The sequence below is a fragment of the Corvus hawaiiensis genome, chromosome 18 (genome assembly GCF_020740725.1).
Source record: "Corvus hawaiiensis isolate bCorHaw1 chromosome 18, bCorHaw1.pri.cur, whole genome shotgun sequence".
Lineage (NCBI taxonomy): Eukaryota > Metazoa > Chordata > Aves > Passeriformes > Corvidae > Corvus > Corvus hawaiiensis.
Window position 1 is genome coordinate 13,219,655 of NC_063230.1, and position 18,323 is coordinate 13,237,977.

At 47.8% G+C, this 18,323-nt stretch overlaps 1 protein-coding gene across 1 annotated transcript; it reads left to right on the forward strand.

The window, feature by feature from the left end:
* The first annotated feature begins 201 nt into the window (after positions 1 to 201).
* Positions 202 to 16,433, forward strand: RFLNA (refilin A). Its single transcript, XM_048323064.1, has 3 exons — positions 202 to 622; positions 9,317 to 9,426; positions 11,128 to 16,433. Exons 1-3 carry the CDS (start codon positions 254 to 256, stop codon positions 11,540 to 11,542), a joined length of 894 nt encoding a protein of 297 aa, XP_048179021.1. The 5' UTR covers positions 202 to 253; the 3' UTR covers positions 11,543 to 16,433.
* The last annotated feature ends 1,890 nt before the right edge of the window (positions 16,434 to 18,323 follow it).

Sequence of the window (18,323 nt, forward strand, 5' to 3'; positions counted from 1 at the left end):
GCGCAGCCGGTGGACGAGCGCGGCGCGTCCCCGTCCCGTCGCCGTCCCGTCCCCCGCCGCGCCCAGCGCTCCCTGCCGGCGGGGCCGCCCCGGGCGCTGCCGCGCGCACTCGGCTGCGTCCCCGCGGGGCTGGGCGGGGGGATCGGGCTTCGCTTCGCTTCCCTTCCCCGGGAACGCCTGAGGGCGGGGGCGGCCGGGCGGGCAGGGCCAGGGCCGGTGGAGGGGAGGCGGCCGGGACTCCCCGGTCTGGCTGATGCTGGCGCTGCCCCGCGCAGCACCGGGCTCCGGCAGGCTGGTAGCGGCGGTCGGGGCTCAGGAGGGGCCCCCCGGGCTCCCTTCCTCTTCCCTCCCTCCGCGGCGGGCGGCGCTGGAGGATTTTCTCCCGCCGCGGCCCCCTCGCTGTCCCCCAGACATGGTAGGTCACCTCCAGCTGCAAGGGATGGACGAGAGCCTGAAGGAGAAGAGCCGGGAAGGCTTGCTGGACAGCCCGGACTCGGGGCTGCCCCCCAGCCCCAGCCCCCCCTTCTACTCCCTGTCGCCCGGTGAGGGCCGAGCAGGGGGCAGCGGCGGTGCGGAGCCCCCGGCCCCGGGCCACCGGCGAGAGGCCAAGGACGGCAAAGTGGTAAGAGCCAAACCCGGGCACCGGGCTCTGTTCCCACCGGGTCCCGCGGGGGAAAGACTGGCCGAGCCCCGGAGCGGGGGGCAGGCAGGAGGGCGCCTGTGACCGCTGCCTGGGCACCCCTGGGCTGAGTTCCCCCCGCAGTGCCCCTCCGCCGGCCGAGGGCACTCCGGGCTGCCTGTGGCGGCTGCAGTCCGGTGTTGGCAGCTCCGCTGCTGTGCCAGGCAGGGCTTGGTCCAGTGCCGGGCAGGGTTTTTGGATACACGCACAGAGTGTTGGCAGTTTGGCTGGGTGAACCCTAATAACGGTGTGGGAGTGAGACCCAAGTCGAACCAGGCTCCCCTGCCCACCTTCGGAACAGAAAAGTGTAATTGCTTTCTCAGTGACACTGCTCTGCCTGGTAGGTACAGGTTGGAGCTGCATCCGTCCGGACCGAGGCAGGGTCTTCTGGCTCCCAGCCATCATTACGCCCTGGCATCCCACATCTGGTTTGTGAGGAGCGTGGAGCGACGTTTGCTGGAGCCCTGGCTGAAAGAAAGCCAGAAGTGCCTGTTAGCTGGGGCAGGGTAGGGATGTGTGTCCGGGGAGCTGGTGCGGGACAGACTCTGGGAAAGGCTGTGTGCCGCTGCCCTTTGCTGGAGCGGGGCTTTGTGGCATGAGCCTTCGTGAAAGATTTGTTGGCTGGCAGCTGAGCGGAGCCAGGGGTAGTGGTTTGTAAGCTCAGACAGCTGGCAGAGCACCGCAGCTTTCGGTCAGCCTGATGCAGTGCCAGTGAAGCGGTTGAATGTGGAGTAGGATTTGGGTAGATTTATTATGACCATTATTCTGCTTTATTTGTTTATTTCTATCCCTGAGATACAAAACCTGTTTTAAAACACAGCGTTCAGAGCATAAGCGGTGGTGGTGGAGGTTTTTAAAGGATGATTAAAGTTCTTCCCCAGGGCTCTTGAAAAAAATTTTAAACATGTATAAAAGATGTTTGTAGGTGTATTCAACATGGTTAATTGGCATTTATATGGAATGAGAACTGCAGCACAAATTTTTCCATGAGAAAAAATTATCTACCTATGGTTTAGTGACTATTCAAAGACTTCTTTCCCATAGAGACATTTTGCAATGACTCCTCACACCCTCGTGCTCTTTCTCAAGCTCTAAGGCTGTCTGGGCATATTATTGAAAACTACCTTTTACTCCTGAACATGCCAAAACCTTCCCCATGAACAATGACTCCTCACAGTGGAGAGGGTGTGAGGTGTTATTACAAAAGTCAAATCTCAAACCTGCTAACGCCGCAGTTCCTAATATGGAGCCTTACCTGCAGATGCCTGGGCGTGTGTGCCATGTCGATGGGAGTGTTTATGTACAAAGTTACCCACACACCTCTGATTTGGCAGGATCAGGCTGTTGCTGTGTGTCTGTATAATAAAATGGGGGAGGAAGGTGCGTGAAGGCTGCTGGACCAAAAAACAGCAGGGGTGGAGGTGTCTGCAAAACTCTGAAATGGGGATATGACAGTCTCCACTCCAGCAATATGACAGTTGGCCACCACTCCACCCAATAAAGACCTTGGATATTGAAGAAGAAAGGGCATGAGAAAATTTATTTCAGTTTATGGGCTGTTAGGATTGAGAGTTTTAGTGCTTGACTCCTCCAGGGAAAAAAGTTACTCCTGTGATCTGTATAAGGTAATACTAAGTTTTCCAATTATTTTGATCATTAATGAACATTTTAGACACTTCAGAAAAGCTCACACTGTAGATGTTTCTAAATTTTGTATCACATTGCAAGGGCAGCCCTGGGCTCCTGCTTATAGTATGGGTTCCATACACTGGGGGTATTTCCATGCTCTTAGCAGGTACAGAAGGTTGCAAGGGTCCAAATGCTGAAACCAGTTGGACTGTATTATTTGGAGTGGTGCTGGGCTCTGCTCTTTAACTCTGTTTGGTCCACGGCAAAATAATGAAGTAAATAGGAATTTTCACTCTATTTAACTACAGAGAGTTTCACTTCCTCTCATTTCCACTGTGCAAATACTGTACTTGCAGCTGTTATTAAAGCAGGAAAAATATGGAGAGCATTGCTTGCTTCATACTTCTAAATTGCAGTGTCTAATTAGCTTTAATTTTGCCGTTTAACAAGGGCTTGCAGATCTATGAGCAGTTATGCAACCCATGAATGTGCTTCTGTTTAAGTCTACTCCTCTGCTGTTCATCAGAGCATGCAGAATTGGCAAATCAATAATTGCAGCTATTTGCACACCAAGAAATGCTTTTTTTAATCGCCTGTTATATTAGCGTTTGTTTTGCTTATAAACATGACAGAGCCAGGAACACAGCCTGCACTCTTTGTGTTGGAATACTATAAAACCATATATAAGCTCAGTCACCAACAGCCAAAGTTCCAGTATGTGCAGTTACAATAAATTGCTGTCAGGTGAAGGAAACAACATTCCAGATCTGAGTGAAGTATTTCATGCTATTCTTTGCTGCAGAACTATCAAACCACCAGTCTGAACCCAGTTGCGTTCCTCTGCAGCCAGCTATTTTGCTCCAACCTCACAAATATGTTACAGAATTTTTCTGCTTTAGGGCAGCCCTTCTCATGCAGACTAAAAGGGGATTGCATGCCCTTATCGAAGACTTTCTTGTGTGTAAAATCTGTGCTCTCTCTGCTCTGTGTTATTAACTGTGACTCTGAAAAAGTAAACTCTCTGCTCTTTAATAAGCACAACTTTGTTTCAAAGACAATGCACCATTTATTCACATTTAACCAGCCAATTTGGGAACAGCTTTGGGATCCAAGAAAATATGAAAGGCAATTTAGGGCCAGAGTCATAAATACCACAAGTTCAACACCATTTAGGGACTTTTTTTCCCCCCGCGTTTTACTTGTAGTGCAGAATAAATTTGCTTTTATTTCTTCAAATAAAGTCCATGTAGGAAATTTGTCAAGTGTTTTGTGCTTAAGTGCAAATATCCTAAGGAAAATAGAAGGTGACTTTTACCTAGTTCTGCCTTTTAAATCTGAAGCATTATTAAATTGATTCTTATGACTTAGGTTACTGAATTCTCTAGGCTGTGCCTGTAAAGCTGGGCCAAAAGGAACAGAAGTACAACAAAATAAATCCCTAATAATATGCACAAAGAAGCAGTTGCTGCAAGCGTAGGGAATGAAATGACATCAAAGTACCCATATCTGCTTAGAGTTTTCCCTGTTGTTCTTGCCCTGGGATGTAGATTTAGGCTACAAGAACTGCTTTTGGACTGTGCTGAAATACGTGCTTTGCATTCATTGCACAACTCCTAATGGATATCAGGGGACATCAGGATCACATTCATCTGCAGAACTATCAATCCTACCTTCTTGAAGCAGCAGATTTTATGTTCCTTCCCAACAGTGAAAGGAACTTTTGCCACTGCAGTGAGTTCCTTTTTCTTTGTAAGACTTAAGTACTTGTGCACTCAACCTCCCTCAGTGAGTACTGACTTCCGTGGGGCTATATCCCAGTGAATCAGCTGTAGGGATGTAGGGAATTTCTACTTACATTCAGGATGCAAGAATGGTTCAGAATCACTCTTGTGTGGTGGCAGGAGATTCCAGCTTCATCTCAAGTATGGAGAAGGAGACCTCCCCCCTTGGCACAGCCTTCACAGACAACAAGTGTGTGCCAACCCTGTTAGATTAGTGGCTCATAATAAAAAAACCCAAAAAACCCAGAACATCTCTTCCTGACATGCAGCATTTTGAAGACCCCCTTCTGTCACAGAGCCAGCATCTCATCCTACACTGACAGTGCTCCGGGAATGGGACGATGTCTTGTAGGGACTGGGTGGGGAACGTGGCCATCAAAGGCTTTCCATATGTAACTTCCAGACCTGCCAACACCTACAGTGAAAGCACACGTGAGAGGGAGGCCCAGCAGCCCGGCCTGAGCCAGCCTGCAGCCCGCACACGAGGCAGGGGATGTGACTCTCCAAGGCTGTGTTGGTCCCAGCAGCTCTGGGAAAGCCCCAGGCTGGTGTGGGGAGCGAGCCACCCATCTGGCACCACAGCAGGGTTTGCCTCAGGGCTTGTTGGCAGCCTGGCATCCTGACCCACTTCCAAGCTGCTCCCATGGGGCTGCATCCTGCAGGAATTCTCCCGGCAGGGGCTGGTGGTGACTTCAGTTCCACCCTGTGTCCTCTCCTGGCAAAGGACAAACCCACCTGGCTGTTCCCTGTCCCTCAGCCCCATGCAGTTCTGGATATGCACCCCCTCCTCTTCCTTCTTGGTGAAGAACAGGGAATGGCTGTGGGCCTCACTTGATCTGCCTCACCTGATCTGACAGATGTCCCTTTGGGGCAGATCAGGGAAACGGGCATCAGGATCTCATCATCTGCTCTGAAAAGTGTGGCTCTGATGAAAGACATTGAGGGTGATGTCTTCTAGCTGTTGAATTTCCATTGTGTCCCTGCGTAACCCTGTGGACAATAAGCAAAGCAGCACACATTTCCCACTTGAAATAAAAGAGAGAGATAAGCAGGAAGGATGTAATTCTTTGAAATAATAAAGCCCTGCTTTCTACCTGAGGTTTGCATTTACTGTTATCACCTCCCAATATAATCTCATCCGGCTCTAGTATAAATTACTCGTAATGTGCAATACGTGCAGATATTGGGAAAATAAATGGTCTGTTAAACAAATATTGCTTATCTTCTAGAGCGGAGAATGTAGATGTGTGTCAAATAACTCAGCCAGATCTTTCATTATAGCTGTAAATAACAGCTGAGTAAAGTGACATTTTCATGGACCTGACATGTTACCATAGTGGGAAAATGTGGTGAGAGATTTGCTTATGCCCTAGCTAAGTTAGGAGCTGGGAATTTGGGAAGCTATATCCTGTTTGTAGCCCTGACACTTGGAAAGCTCTTTCCCCTTACAGTCCCTAGAGGTCTAATGCCACATCTTAGTGCCTTCCTTATAATGACCATAGCAGAAGGAGTCGGTCAGTTCTGGTTCTTTGTGCTCTCTGGGGAAAGGTTTTGGGGGTTTATTTATTTCAAGTCACGTTAATTTCCTTTCCTTTTTCTTGCTTTGCTGCCCAGAATTTGGCAGCTAAAGAACAGTCAATGCTGTCGTTGAGCTGTAGATTGAATTCCGTTCAGCAACCAGTTTTATCTGTGTTTATCTATCTGCTACTTGCAAAAAGCAGAGTTTAGCTGCCCAGGCCGTTACATGCCTGAAAGGCATCAGAGTTAAGACAGAGGGAAAAATGCAGCCAAACAAGAAAGCTCTTCAACTTTTTAATAATACTGTAACTCTTTGCTGGTTAAAACAAATTGTGTACTGGAAAAGAAATAAAAATAATAGCACAATAACTGCTTAATATTCACCTTGGATCTATTTTGTAAACATGGGAGTCACTTTTTTGATCTCTCCAGTATCTTTCATTTTGTCTTCTCAACCTTCCTTGCCTACCAGACTCTTTCTGTCCTTGCATGAAGATGGCAGGGTTGTGGTGGCTTTTGTGGAGCTGCATCTGGTAAGTACCAGCACAGCTCCAGTTCCTGTGGACAGATGAATCAGGTCCCCACTGCAGCGTTCCAGCACAGCAACCCTTGGATAGACAGACCTCGACTATGGATCACTTGTGGATAGCCTGGTCTGAAGTGATGTGGGCTTCTCCTCCTCACCATCAGTGACCCCCAGGAGTGTGCAGCAACCTCTGCTCCCTGCCAGCCTATCCATAGGGCAGGATAATACAGAAACCTGCCTTATTTGTGGAGTGTCTGGAGATCACCAAGTGATTCCTGGAAACGAGCCAGGGATCATGATTTTCTCAAGGGAGCTCAGCAATCCAGTGCTCCTCTTCTTTCAGCCATTCCTGTGCAGAAGGAAAAATAATTGAGTCAGTATTTTTTTTGACAGAATATTTTTGTTTTGTTTTCTTCCTTAAAGCAGATTGGAAGGAGTCAGTGTCAAACTCTTGCCAAAAAGCCAGCTTTTGACATGTGCCAAGCATATAACATTTCAGCCCCAAAGACAAATCTTTTGGAAAGCTCATATCCCCTGTTCCTTGCTTCCCAGCTCCAGGTGACTTGCAGGAGCCGACATTTCAGAACAAACATCATTGGAGGGAAAACAAAATGTCACCTGAAGTGCCTTTCAATGGCTACCGTGTGAAACCTGTGGTTGCTGTTTTAGTGACCCCTTCACGCCGTGCAAGCAAATCAGTTGCTGTTTGGTGAGCAGCCTGCAGGGTCTTTCAGATCTCTATTTTTAGGCTGTGCTTTGTAAGTTATTTACATCTTCCATGTGCAGACTTCCAGGTGACTTCAAGGTTTCTGACCTGCAGCAGCTCACGGTACTACTCGAAGAGAGGTCTGAGTCTGTAATGCTCTCGACAGGCAGTAGAAATCCTGGCTTTGGCCTGCCAATGTCCGCAGTTCCAGCTTTCTAAACTAAGCCAAGCCTGCGGGTCTGAAGGTGGTGCTTATCTACAGCGTATGAAATGCCTTTTGCCACCCTTCCCTGCCCAGAGCAAGGTTAACTGTAACCCCAGTGGAAATAGTCTCATCATCGCCCCATCCAGAGCTAACCTGGAGAACACTTAATCCTGCTCTCGCCAAGTTCAGCAGCAACTTTTTGGCTCTGATTGATGTCAGTCATGCATGCCAGCGCCTCCGTTTCTCTGTGCACACTGGTATTGTTTCTGCAGCGTGTTCTTGTTTCCTGTTCCCTGCAGTGGGACCTGTGCTTTCCACAGACGGGGATTGCCCACGCTCTGACCGAGCAGCACCCCCGGCGCTCAGCGGGCTGGGAAGGCTGTTCCCATACACACGCTGGGGGCCAGATGCCCCAGCAGTGTTCCTGCTAAGCCACAGGAAAGGCTTAGTCTCCCGCATGCTGGGGATGTTCAGAGCACACTTAGTGTCACCATTTGTTAGCAAGGAGTGTGAAGGTTTGTTTCCTGGAAGCCCTTCTTTGAAACTGCTGCTTTAAAGGAGGAGGGACACGTATCCCCAGCCCTATTTCCTTCATCAGTTCAAGCAATCTGCATCCCTCTGCAGGTGAACCCGCAAAGGGCAGCCTGCCTGCTGTTCACAAAGCTCACGAGCATGTGCAAATGGTGTTTGACTCCTGCATCCAACTGAACCTCTTCTTTTGTACAAAATGTCTTTAGAAAGAGCTCCGGCCATGTGCAGACTGTTACAAGCTGGATATTTGCACCCCTGTGAACCAAGGCTTCTCTGATGTAAACAATTCACATTTCAGAAGCAAAGAGCTTTATTTACAACCAGAAAGGCTGCCCTTGCCCTCCCCTGTCAAGAGTGTTGAAAGCAATCCAGGAATGAACTTTGCCTTTTGGCCAGTGTTTGGTAGGGAGGGTGAACATGTATATTTTTTTTTCTTTTTCCCCCCCCACCTATGCAAATACTGTTCTGTTTTGACAATGGAACAGAAATATTCAATCAAAAAGGGGGGTTGGCCATTTTACTTTATAGTACGACTTTACACAGCAGTAAAGTGCAGGGGTATTTCAGTATGAAAAGAAGAAACAGCTTTGTGGCTTTGGGATACAGAATTGAAGGGCTTGGCAAATTCAGATGGGGCAGTGACATATTTTGCCTTAGCCTGAGGCAGAAAGCCCAAACCAGTAGAGGAAAGCAGACCTCAGCTAGCCATCTACAGACCCTGCACAGAGGCTGCCAGCCATCTCCTTTAAAGAGATCCTGTGTCCCTGTGTGTCATAAATATCTGCTGACAGAAAAGTAGTGGCAGAGACTGAAACCTGCAGTGACATTTTTCCAGGAGGGCAGGATTAGGCTTAATTAGCTGCTGGGTTTGGTCCAGGCACCAGACACAGGATCCCCATATGTGGGAACTGGTGTTTAGGAGCACTCCAGTATAGAGAAGTGGGATTACTCATTTCTGTGGTGGGCAGAGGAGCCTAGGCTGGTCTGTGACAATTTGTCAGAGTAAGTAAGTTCACGGTGCAATTAGTCTTAAAAATCCAGTTTTCAGTGTCATGAATTTGAGCCGCTCCATTCATTATAAAGTCCTGGCTTGCAACTGGCTTCCTACATTGCAGAGGCCACAAGGTGCCCCAGTGTCTCACCCCACCCTCAGTTTTATGGTTAACAAGAATGTCCTTTGGAGCACAAGAGCCATTTTTGGCACAGAGACTTCAGGAACAGCAAGTCTGTCACTTCCTCTGCTGGATTGTTGCAAGGGATACATGATTTTATGTACATATTTGTGCATGTATCTATAAAAATATATATACATGTCTCACTTAAGTAGACCTACATCCTTTAAGTCAGCAGCCTTAGGCCCTATCTGTATGTTAGGTCAGACATGGAGCACTTCTCCATGCTGACATACTCTGAGTATTTCTAAGACTTGTTAGTTCCTAGCCAGTAAAGGCAATATCAGGGCTAAAGAAAACTCAAAACCAACTGCTATTCCTATGAGAAACAAGAAAGGAAGAAGGAAAGGCAAGGCTAAATTTCAGCAAACAGATACTGAAGCATGGAGTGGCAGAGATGTGGGCACAGTCACGTACCTGGGAGGTGAGCTGGGGCAGAGGGAGGTGTTGGTAGGTGAGGACAGGCCAGGTGTTGTGTTAGGCTGCTCAGCTGCCAGCCACAGCACGTTATGAACTGTGCCAGCCCCATCTGGTGTGTCCCAACGCTTGCTGTGCTCTCCTTCCTGCAGATGCCTTACCTGCTCCTGAACCCGTCCATGCCAGAGATAAGGCCTCGAATGTACCCTGTGTTTTTTGGAGAAAGCATTGAGGTCAACCCTGAGCCCATGCAGGAAATCAGGTACAGATGGGATTGGGTGGGTAGATGGGGATTTCTGTCTTTTTTTCTGGTGCTTCTGCCAAGAATTAAAATGTGTTTACAAATGGGAGTCATGGTTATTTTGATGGAAAGGGAAGGACAGGTGGGAGGGTAGTTCCTGAATTAAAGACACTGACAGCAGCAGAGGCAGAGGGGAGGAGGCAAGAACTGGAGGGAGGTTTCAACAGAAGGCAGCTTTCCTTTCAAGGCCAAGTCAAATCCAAGGCTATGAGAGAAAACCATTACCATCTGTGGGCTTGATGGCCTCCACTAAGTAATCTGATGGTCTTCATACCGTTCCCAGATGACTCGTATCTTCAGAAGGAGCAACACCCTTCTAATTGGCACCTGTTTTTGTTCGCTCTTGCCGCAGAGAAACCAACATTAGACAGCCCACAGGGACTGAATGAGCTCCTCCTTGTGAGGAGATGGTCCCTCAAGCCAGTGATGGAGATGTTCTGCCCTCCTGTGGGGCTGGTGCTGTGGCCGATGGATAAATGTTGGTCTTTGCTCTTCTTTTACTCTTTTGCTGGTGTGGAATGTACCCTGCAAACAGCACGGAGCAGTTACACACAGCTTGGGGCAGGGACAGTGGGAGGACTGTAAACCCAATTCCTACCCCTGTCAACCTATGCAAACTTCTCTCTCTGGAAATGTACCCCAGTAAATCTCTGCTGGCTGAGGAACTGCCAGCGGGTATGTTTTTATGGTGATTACATCGGAGCCTTGTTTTATGTGTGCTGAATGACTTGCTTACACCCTAGCTGTGCAAAATACATTACAGCAGCTCAGATTACACGCGGTGCACAATCAGTCAGCCCCCTTCTGGGTGGAGGTAATGACAAGCACACACCCAGCTTTTAATCTTTTTTACGTGGAGCTGCACATTCCTTGGCTGCTGATTGCTGGAGGAGCATTTGGGGAGCGGGGAAAACCAGTGGAAATCCTGCTGTTCCCCATGGCTAGGGATTCTAGGAAAAGCCCTTTTTGTGGTCTGGTGCCCACACATCCCTTTTGGATGAGTGCAGAAAAAAGGCAGGGCAGTGACATCCTACCTTTTGTGGTTCTCCATCTGTTGGCAGTTCAGGTGGGCCAATTCCTTTGAGAGCAGTGGCTCGGGTGTTGGGCAGCCATAACCCACAATATCCTTTTGCTTCTCCTGCTCTTTCAGCATTTCTTGGATTTTCTGTAGGCTCCAACAAGCAACCTCACCCCTCATCTCCCAGCACTCAGATTTTAGCTGGTTTGGGCATTTTTGTGCAATGATGGCAAGGTGGTATAAAGAAATAAAGACAAACAGCCTTGACAGCTCAACAAGACCATCACAGGGTGTTTGTCTGCCTCCAGTGTAGCCCTCAGGGCTGAGCTGAGGCCCCAGTGAGACCCACAGAGAAAACCAGAGGAAGAAGAGCGTTGCTTGGGGCCTGTGCAACAAGGTGTTTTCTACCCTGGTACGACCACATTGCAGAAATGCTGAGATGGATTCACAGCAAGGTGGGGTTCCAACAAGATTCCCCAGCAGGACAGAGTCCTCTTGGCTTTGGGTTTTGGTATCTGCCCCAGTGTCTGTGCAGTAAGAGGTGGTAAATGCTGCCAGCTTTGAAGGCTTATAGAAGAGTCCCTGCCTGTCTTACCTCCTTTGCTGCCTGGGCTGTGCTTCTGACTCCTTGCTGTCCTCTGTAGGTGCAATTCCGAGGTGAAGTACGACTCAGAGAAGCACTATCGGGATGACATCTTCTACGGCCCCATCCCCACCGTCACCACCTACAGCGAGACCATCATCGCTGCTCCCAATTGCACCTGGCGGAACTACAAGTCCCAGCTGACCTTCGAGCCCCGCCAGAAGCCGGTGAGGTTTCAGAGCACGACCATCATTTTTCCTAAGCGTGCCAAGAACATTTACCGGACCACCCTCAACTACAGCTTGGGTTGTGCCAAGCGCTGGTTTGCTTCCAGCGTGCAGCTGGAACTCTGCGAGGAAACCAACCCGTGCGGCTTGATGGCGACTGAATATTCATGGCTGGAGAAAGCAACGCCCTTGTCTCGGGCGAGGCTGAACTGGCTGGGAGGAGGTTTGCAGGGCACAGGATGGTTTTGATCAGTAAGAGGCTGGCTTGTATTTTGCGACGTTCCTGACATTCATGATCTGGATTTTATTTTTGGGGTTTTTTTTCCCCCGAGCATATCTATTTTTGGCTTGTGTTTAGATGAAATCAAGATGACAAAGGACCCTGTTACCCATAGCAGAGTGATGCCTTATGAGCTCTGTAGGTCTCGTCTAGCACATAGGTGAGAGTCACTGTAAGCTTCAGAGCTATTTTGGTCTCTGCAAAGGGAAGACCAACTGCAGAGTCAGCGTCTGGTCGGCCCAGCACACACCAGGCCAGATCTCTTTTAGAGCTGAAATGCAGAGGAGGTGGTTATTTGTATCAGTACATCACAGCTTGCTCCAACAGCTCATCTGAGTGAGAGCTGCCGTATTACAGCACCGCAGCCACCCCACTTGCTGAGAGGAGTGGAGACTGTCACCCCAAGAAAAAGAGGATTTAAACAGGTCCCCCAGCTCTTGCTAGCAGCTGGATGTTTGTATACCATAGGAAGACACAGCACAACCAGGAGATGGGAGAAGGGCCTGCCCTCATGCACAGACACATCTTCTGTGAGGCCAGCCAGGAGTAAGTGGGGGAGATTGAGGAAAATGAGCAGCTGAAGGGCCGGTTTCTAAAAGTGACCGAGTGATTTAGGAGCCCAGTGCCCTTTTATCAAAAGTATTGTCAGATCAAGTGTGCCATGCTGTTCACTGCCTCTAGCACCCAATTTAAGGGATCTGTATGCTCTTGCACACCTTCTGAGTTTCAGGGTGTGGCTGTATTGCAGAGAGGAGTGTAGGGCAGGAAGATGCTCCCTGGCTTCAAAGAAACCAGGGCAGGGTTAACTCACCCTCCCAATAGTTTCCATATTTGTGGAAATATGGGCAGCTTTGCTTCCTGTGGAGGAGCAGCCAAACTTCCTCAGTGTAGAGCTTGAAGGATTGAAGAGCCCAAATCCATCCAGGTTTTCCTTAATCAGCCAGGCTGTAGCACTAAAAACAGGTACTTTGCAAACAGCTGAGCTGTCTCTGCAAAAGGACCAAGAAACAGTGAGCAGGAGTCAGTGCAGGCACCCTAAGGTAAACCATCCCCCCCTCATGAATCCCATCTCCTGGTATATCTTCACTTTGGTATCTTGCTGAAAGTCTGCAAGAGCCTGGATTCCCACAAACATATAACTTTTGAAAATAGCACGGAATTGTCTCCAAAAATCTTACCAAGAATTCTTGCATGCTGCTCAGACTTAGAAATAACCACACAGCTCCGGAAATTAATTTCCAGCTTTCTCTCTTCTAAACTTTCCATTTTGTTCCTGACTTGCTGTGAGTCTGATGGAGTTATTTCAGAACACAGCTGAGCAGCCAAGTCAGAAAGCCTATTAACAGTGTCAACAAGACGTAGCTGATTGCCCAGAACAGTTGACGCACAAACCCACAGAGATTAAAAAAAAAAATTCTGAAAAACTTGAAAAAATAATAAAATTAGTGACATGTAGAGATACTTTTTCCATCAGTTTCGAAAAGCAGTTGGTAAATGTGACCAGAACTGTGACCTTTATGAAACAGAGTTCTCTTGTTTAAAATGTAGCACAGTTTTTCCACCAGAGGTAAATATAAAGTCTTTAAATACAAACTTAAATCCTGACAGCTGAAGCATCATTAGTGTTGAAAGATGTGTGTTATGGCAGTGCTGAACTCTGCCTCTCTACTGGGAGTTAGGACTCGGTAGGGAGAAACCTCTCAAAGGATTTCCAAGGCTTCCACCTACTGTTGAATTCTTTACAGCAACACAAACAAAGATTATATTTGTTATTGGTCAGATTCTGCTGTCACTGTCTGTCAGCATCAAAGCCTGGAAAAGCAGCATCTGCCTCCAAAGGGATTATTATGCCTGAAGCAACCCTTCTCCCCAGGGCTCCAGCAAACAGGAGTGCTGTGGAGCTGGCTCAGGCAGCAGGGAGTTGGCGCTTGGATGAACGTGGTCCCAGTGCAGTGAGCTCGGTGATGCGCTTATTGCTAGTTCATCTTGAGGTCTGTCCTGGTGGCCATGTGCTGCTGAGCGAGCCTTGGGAGCAGGGGAAATGCCCCTCTGCCTTCCTGGGGACGCGTGAAGGCTCTGGAGGGCTCATTCCACACATCCCTGAGAGTCTGTGCAAAGGGGCAGGTTTCCAAGCTGACAGCAGTGTAATCCAGGTCCAAAAGCAAGGCCGGTGCTCACACCCAGGAGATCCCTGCACGATGACAGATTGGACTGCAGGCACCTCCACTGAGCAAGCACGGAGACAGGCTGACCTCAGAGCCAAGGGGATGCCAGACTCTCCCTGTTGTGACCACACATCAGGCTTTGCTCCTTTTAACAGCTGGATTATTCCCCTGCTTCGAGCACAAAGCTGCAGTTCTTGATCATTCTGGTCTTTGAGTGGGACAGGTTTTCCCCAGAAAAATCCCTTTCATCGTGACTGGCTGCAGGCTTCTGCCCACTCTGTCCACTGTTAGTTCTGTTTCCTAAATATCAGCTGCAACATTAAAAAAGAATTCAAGGCAAGCCAAAAAAACCTAGTGTGCAAATACAAATCCAGCAGAGAGACTGAACCTCAACCTGGACTTTTTCACTACACAGGGACAGGGGCTGCTGAGGCAAAGTCTCACAGGTGGATGTGGCTCCCGGGAGAGTGCAGTGGAGGGCTGCATCCTTGGCACTGGAGGGTCCCACACGCCCAGCCCAGGCCTCTTTGAAGCTTCATGCTTTGTTTTCTCTGCAAATACACTAGAAGTGACCTAACATGCTCCTGCTCCTTTGAGTTTAAGCAGCTTTTCTGGTCTTGCCATGTTAGGGAAAAAATAAGAGAGAAAGCAGCTTGGGTTTCTAGGCCGCTGAACACATTTTGAGCTGTGTAGCCACGGTGGCTATGGTGGGACTATCACCCTGGACCACATCCAGACTGGGACATTGCCAAGTGCCTGAGATCTGGAGAAATTTTTGAAAAATCCCTTCTTACATGGTGTCTCCCATGGGCCCATCACGAGCTGCTTTTCTTCTCAGCAAAAGCTGGTGTTGGAAAGGGACTTTGTTTTTCCTGAGGTCAAGGAAACCACAGAGAGTCCTTGTCTGGGCACAGATCCCAACCTGCCTGCCCACCCTCTGCCCCTGCTGCTCCCATCCCTGTGGGCTGGGTTAGGCAGTGGTAGAAGAGCCAAAGTTCATCTTACTCATGACTGGGAGAAGTGATGACTTTTTTTGTTTTGCTTGAACACCAGAAACTGAATTGTGTTTTTGTGTTGCCAATCACTCTGGGCAGCCAAGAAGTGCCTTTTGCCATACCTGTAGTGTGTTTGTACATCTGAAGGGAATGAATGGTCCCACTAGGGAGCTGCTTTTCTTTTAAATGGAGTGTTACTGATCTCAACCAACAGATCTTTGTTCTGTATATTTTCTCAAAGATACAAACCATAAATTTAGACCATGGAAAGGTGACTTTCCTTGAACAGCTGGGACTGTGGCTACACTCTTTCTCCCCAGGATCCTGACGTGCATGTTGCACAGCCCTGCAAGCCTGATGGGTAAAGGCAGACACTGCCTTTATCTTTTTTTTGACAGGGGGAAGATTGGTTTTTTTCAATATGGAAAGTCCCTATTCAAAGGTGGGGGGTCTCTCTCCCCTTCATCCCTATGATTCTTTTGCCCCAGAATGCAACAGAGCATGTTTGTGTCTGGTCTGCCTGCATTGCTGTCATTGCATTTGGGTCCAAAAAGATGAAACCCTAACCAAATACTGAACTTTCAGAAGCTGTGGAATATGTTGCACAAACCACAGGGAAACTTTGACCAAAAGTTTACTGCTTGTCTTTATTTTTTTGCCTTTTTCTTTTTTTTTTTCCTTCCTAAGCCAGCTCTACTTTTCTTAATGTGAAATACAGACAGATTTGCACCCTGGGTGCACACCTTCTGGGACTGATGAAATGGTGTTTGGGTGTTGATAGCAGTGTTTGAGTGAGCTGCTGGTCAGAGAAGTGAATGCTATTTACTATTTATGTTGAGTGTGTCTTAAAAAAAATGGGAAAGGTCACCAGAAGGCTAATGAGCAAAAGACTTTGTAGAGCAAACTGAAGACTAAAGACTGCGTGAATCTGAGCTAGAGGTGAATGGTTCTGTGTGTGAACACTGTGAGCTAGGATATTTAGCCATTGTAGTTTTAACCTGCCTCTTTTCCTGTAGGAAGAGGCATCTTTGCCTTTCCTAGAGCTGAAACAAAATCAGATCCATCCTTTGTCACAGTCATTGAGTCCCGCTGAAGTCTGTGAGCATCAGCATTCCCCAGGCTCACGAGGCACTTTCTGTGTGTATCAATCAAACCTGCACAGAGCTGTGCCTCTGTGGGGATGGGGGAATGCTTTAGAGGAGATGATGGATCTTCTTGTGGGATATTCAGATTTCTATTGCCAGATAAAGTCTGTTCCCTGAGGATCACCTGATCGCTTGTAAGTTGATCTGTTCTGAACACCTCCCATAAGGCTCCATAACCATTGGATTTTATAAGTCTTGGGAGGCACTAATTCTTTTTCAGATACTGTAATGGCCATCAAAATGAGCAAAGTATCCTACCATGTGAATTGTGACCTGAGGATGGGGTTGAAAGGTGTCTGAAGGTTAGAGAAGGAAGAAGAGAACTTACAAGTGGTGGAAATGCATAAGGATGTGTCATATTTTTATTTTTGTAAAAGTCTGATTCTCTAAGTGCTTGTAAAGCACTTTACTGTTGTATATGTGGTGATGCAGTAGCTCACAATATCCTTTTATTTTTGTATATTCCTTCCTCCACCATAATCCCTTTCTGTTCAACTCATAGAGAGTAATTTAAGAAGACAAAATTTATATATCATAATAAAATGCTCAAACTTTCATGCTGACGTATGCAGAGTTTCCTTCCTCTTCCTTATCCCTTTCCTTGGTGCCTAATGCCCATCCTTGGTTCCCCATCCAGGGGGAACGTTTCTGGTGTGTCCATCCCTTCCTGTGGATTTCAGCCCAGCTCCCTGTGGATGGGTGGCTGTGGCACAGTCAGTCAGTGCTGTGATGTGCAAACCCTGCTCTGCCTCGTGTGCCCAGGGAAAGCTGAAAAGCTGAGGAAGAACTCTCAGAGGCAGCTTTGCCTTTCAGGATTTCCCTGGTTGGCAGTTTGAGCATTTCTTCACTCTCAATTTCCCTCTTCTGCTTCATCTTGTTCTACTCAGCTATGAAGCCTTGGTGTTCGATCTAGACAATCCTCTCCCAGCTTTCCCATGGCCCTCAAAGACGGGAAGAACCAACACAATGCTTATTTCGTATCCAGGTATCCACATCCTAGTGCAGTACTGGAATCCTCCTACGTCCTGGCTTCCTGAATCATGATGGTGGATGAGCTGCACTGGGGCTAAGACCCTGCCTGGCCATGAAGTGCATTCTAAAGCCATTGCTGTAAATGCCTCAGGCTCACCAGCCAGCCATTAGTAGAGCACTCCTTTGTCTTCCAAGACCCAAGATGTCTGCAGGGAGAATCTGACACTAATCCTTATGGAAAAATCATTGAATTTATAGGGATGAAGTCAATAGGCTTGGATGAAAACGGCTGTAAAACTCTAAGGAATGGAAAGGAGAAGCAAAGCCATGTTATGCAAGATGCTTGCTTCAGCTGCAGCGTAAGTGCCCGTGTCCTCATCCCAAGCTTTTTGCCACAAATCATGGCTGAATTGCTCCTAGGATGAAGGATGGGAGACAAGCTCATGGCTAAGAACCTGAGGAAACACAACAACGTGGAGAAGGCAGGGGTTGTGCAGGCTGGGTGAGTTCACTGGCTGGCACCCAAATGCCAGATGAAGGACATGTGCATCCTCTCCTGCTATTTAAATAAAACCATAAAATGTGAATGCTGTCCAATGAAGATTCCTGAGGTGGCAGCTAAATCCTCAGCAGCAAAAGCAGTATTAGATGCAGGATATGTGTTTTGGCAAGTGTGCTCAGATGAGCTAACCCCTAAGCTAGTGGCTTTTACTGTGCTAGTTGGATGCTGTAAATTTAAGCAGATGATGCTTGGTATTAGTTTTGCTCCTGGGATATTTCAGAGAGTAATTGCACATATCTCTGAGGGATTACAAGGTGCTGAAGTTATAATGGATGGACTTTGAATTTAAACTAGATGCCTTTAGGAACAGAAGGAAAGGTTTAGGCTGGTTTTACAGACAGCAAGAACGCTGAGTATAAAATGCCAAAAGCCTCACCTAAAAGAATTTGCTGATTATGGGCAGCTACAAATTAAATAATAATAAAACTCCACATGCTGTGATTCCTATTCCACTCAACAAAGCAGAGCTGTAAGGAAACAATAGATGCCTTCATCAAATTTCATTCCACAGCTATTTACAGTCAACAAACAATGGAAAGATTTGCCAGAGAAAGAGCCTTACCTGATCCTGGAGCAGTAAAAACGTCCCCCTGCTGCCAAACCATCGGTTCAAACTATCATGTGCAAGACCTTGGGCTGGGTGTTTGCTCTCCATCAGCAGATGGCAATGTCACAGCCTGGACCTGCAGAGGTGTCTTCGGAAGTTCTAGGCAATGCCAAGCAGCTGGAGGTTATATTGTCCTCAAAAATGTCATGAATCTGCTGCAATGCGAAGGAATCACCAGAAGCATGCCTGGAGTGATGGCTACCTACAGGAACTGTGTTTCCTCTGGTACAGGACACTGAACTGTCAATTAATCTGTCTCTGTGGGGGACTGGAATGGGAGACTGTTACAGCAGATACATCTCTG

What these genes read in the sequence shown, in the direction of transcription:
- RFLNA (XM_048323064.1), top strand. Translation starts at nt 254, where the DNA reads ATGCTGGCGCTGCCCCGCGCAGCACCGGGCTCCGGCAGGCTGGTAGCG. An exon ending in AGGCCAAGGACGGCAAAGTG is followed by an intron (nt 623 to 9,316) that starts GTAAGAGCCAAA and finishes TCCTTCCTGCAG; the next exon opens with ATGCCTTACCTGCTCCTGAA. An exon ending in GAGCCCATGCAGGAAATCAG is followed by an intron (nt 9,427 to 11,127) that starts GTACAGATGGGA and finishes TGTCCTCTGTAG; the next exon opens with GTGCAATTCCGAGGTGAAGT.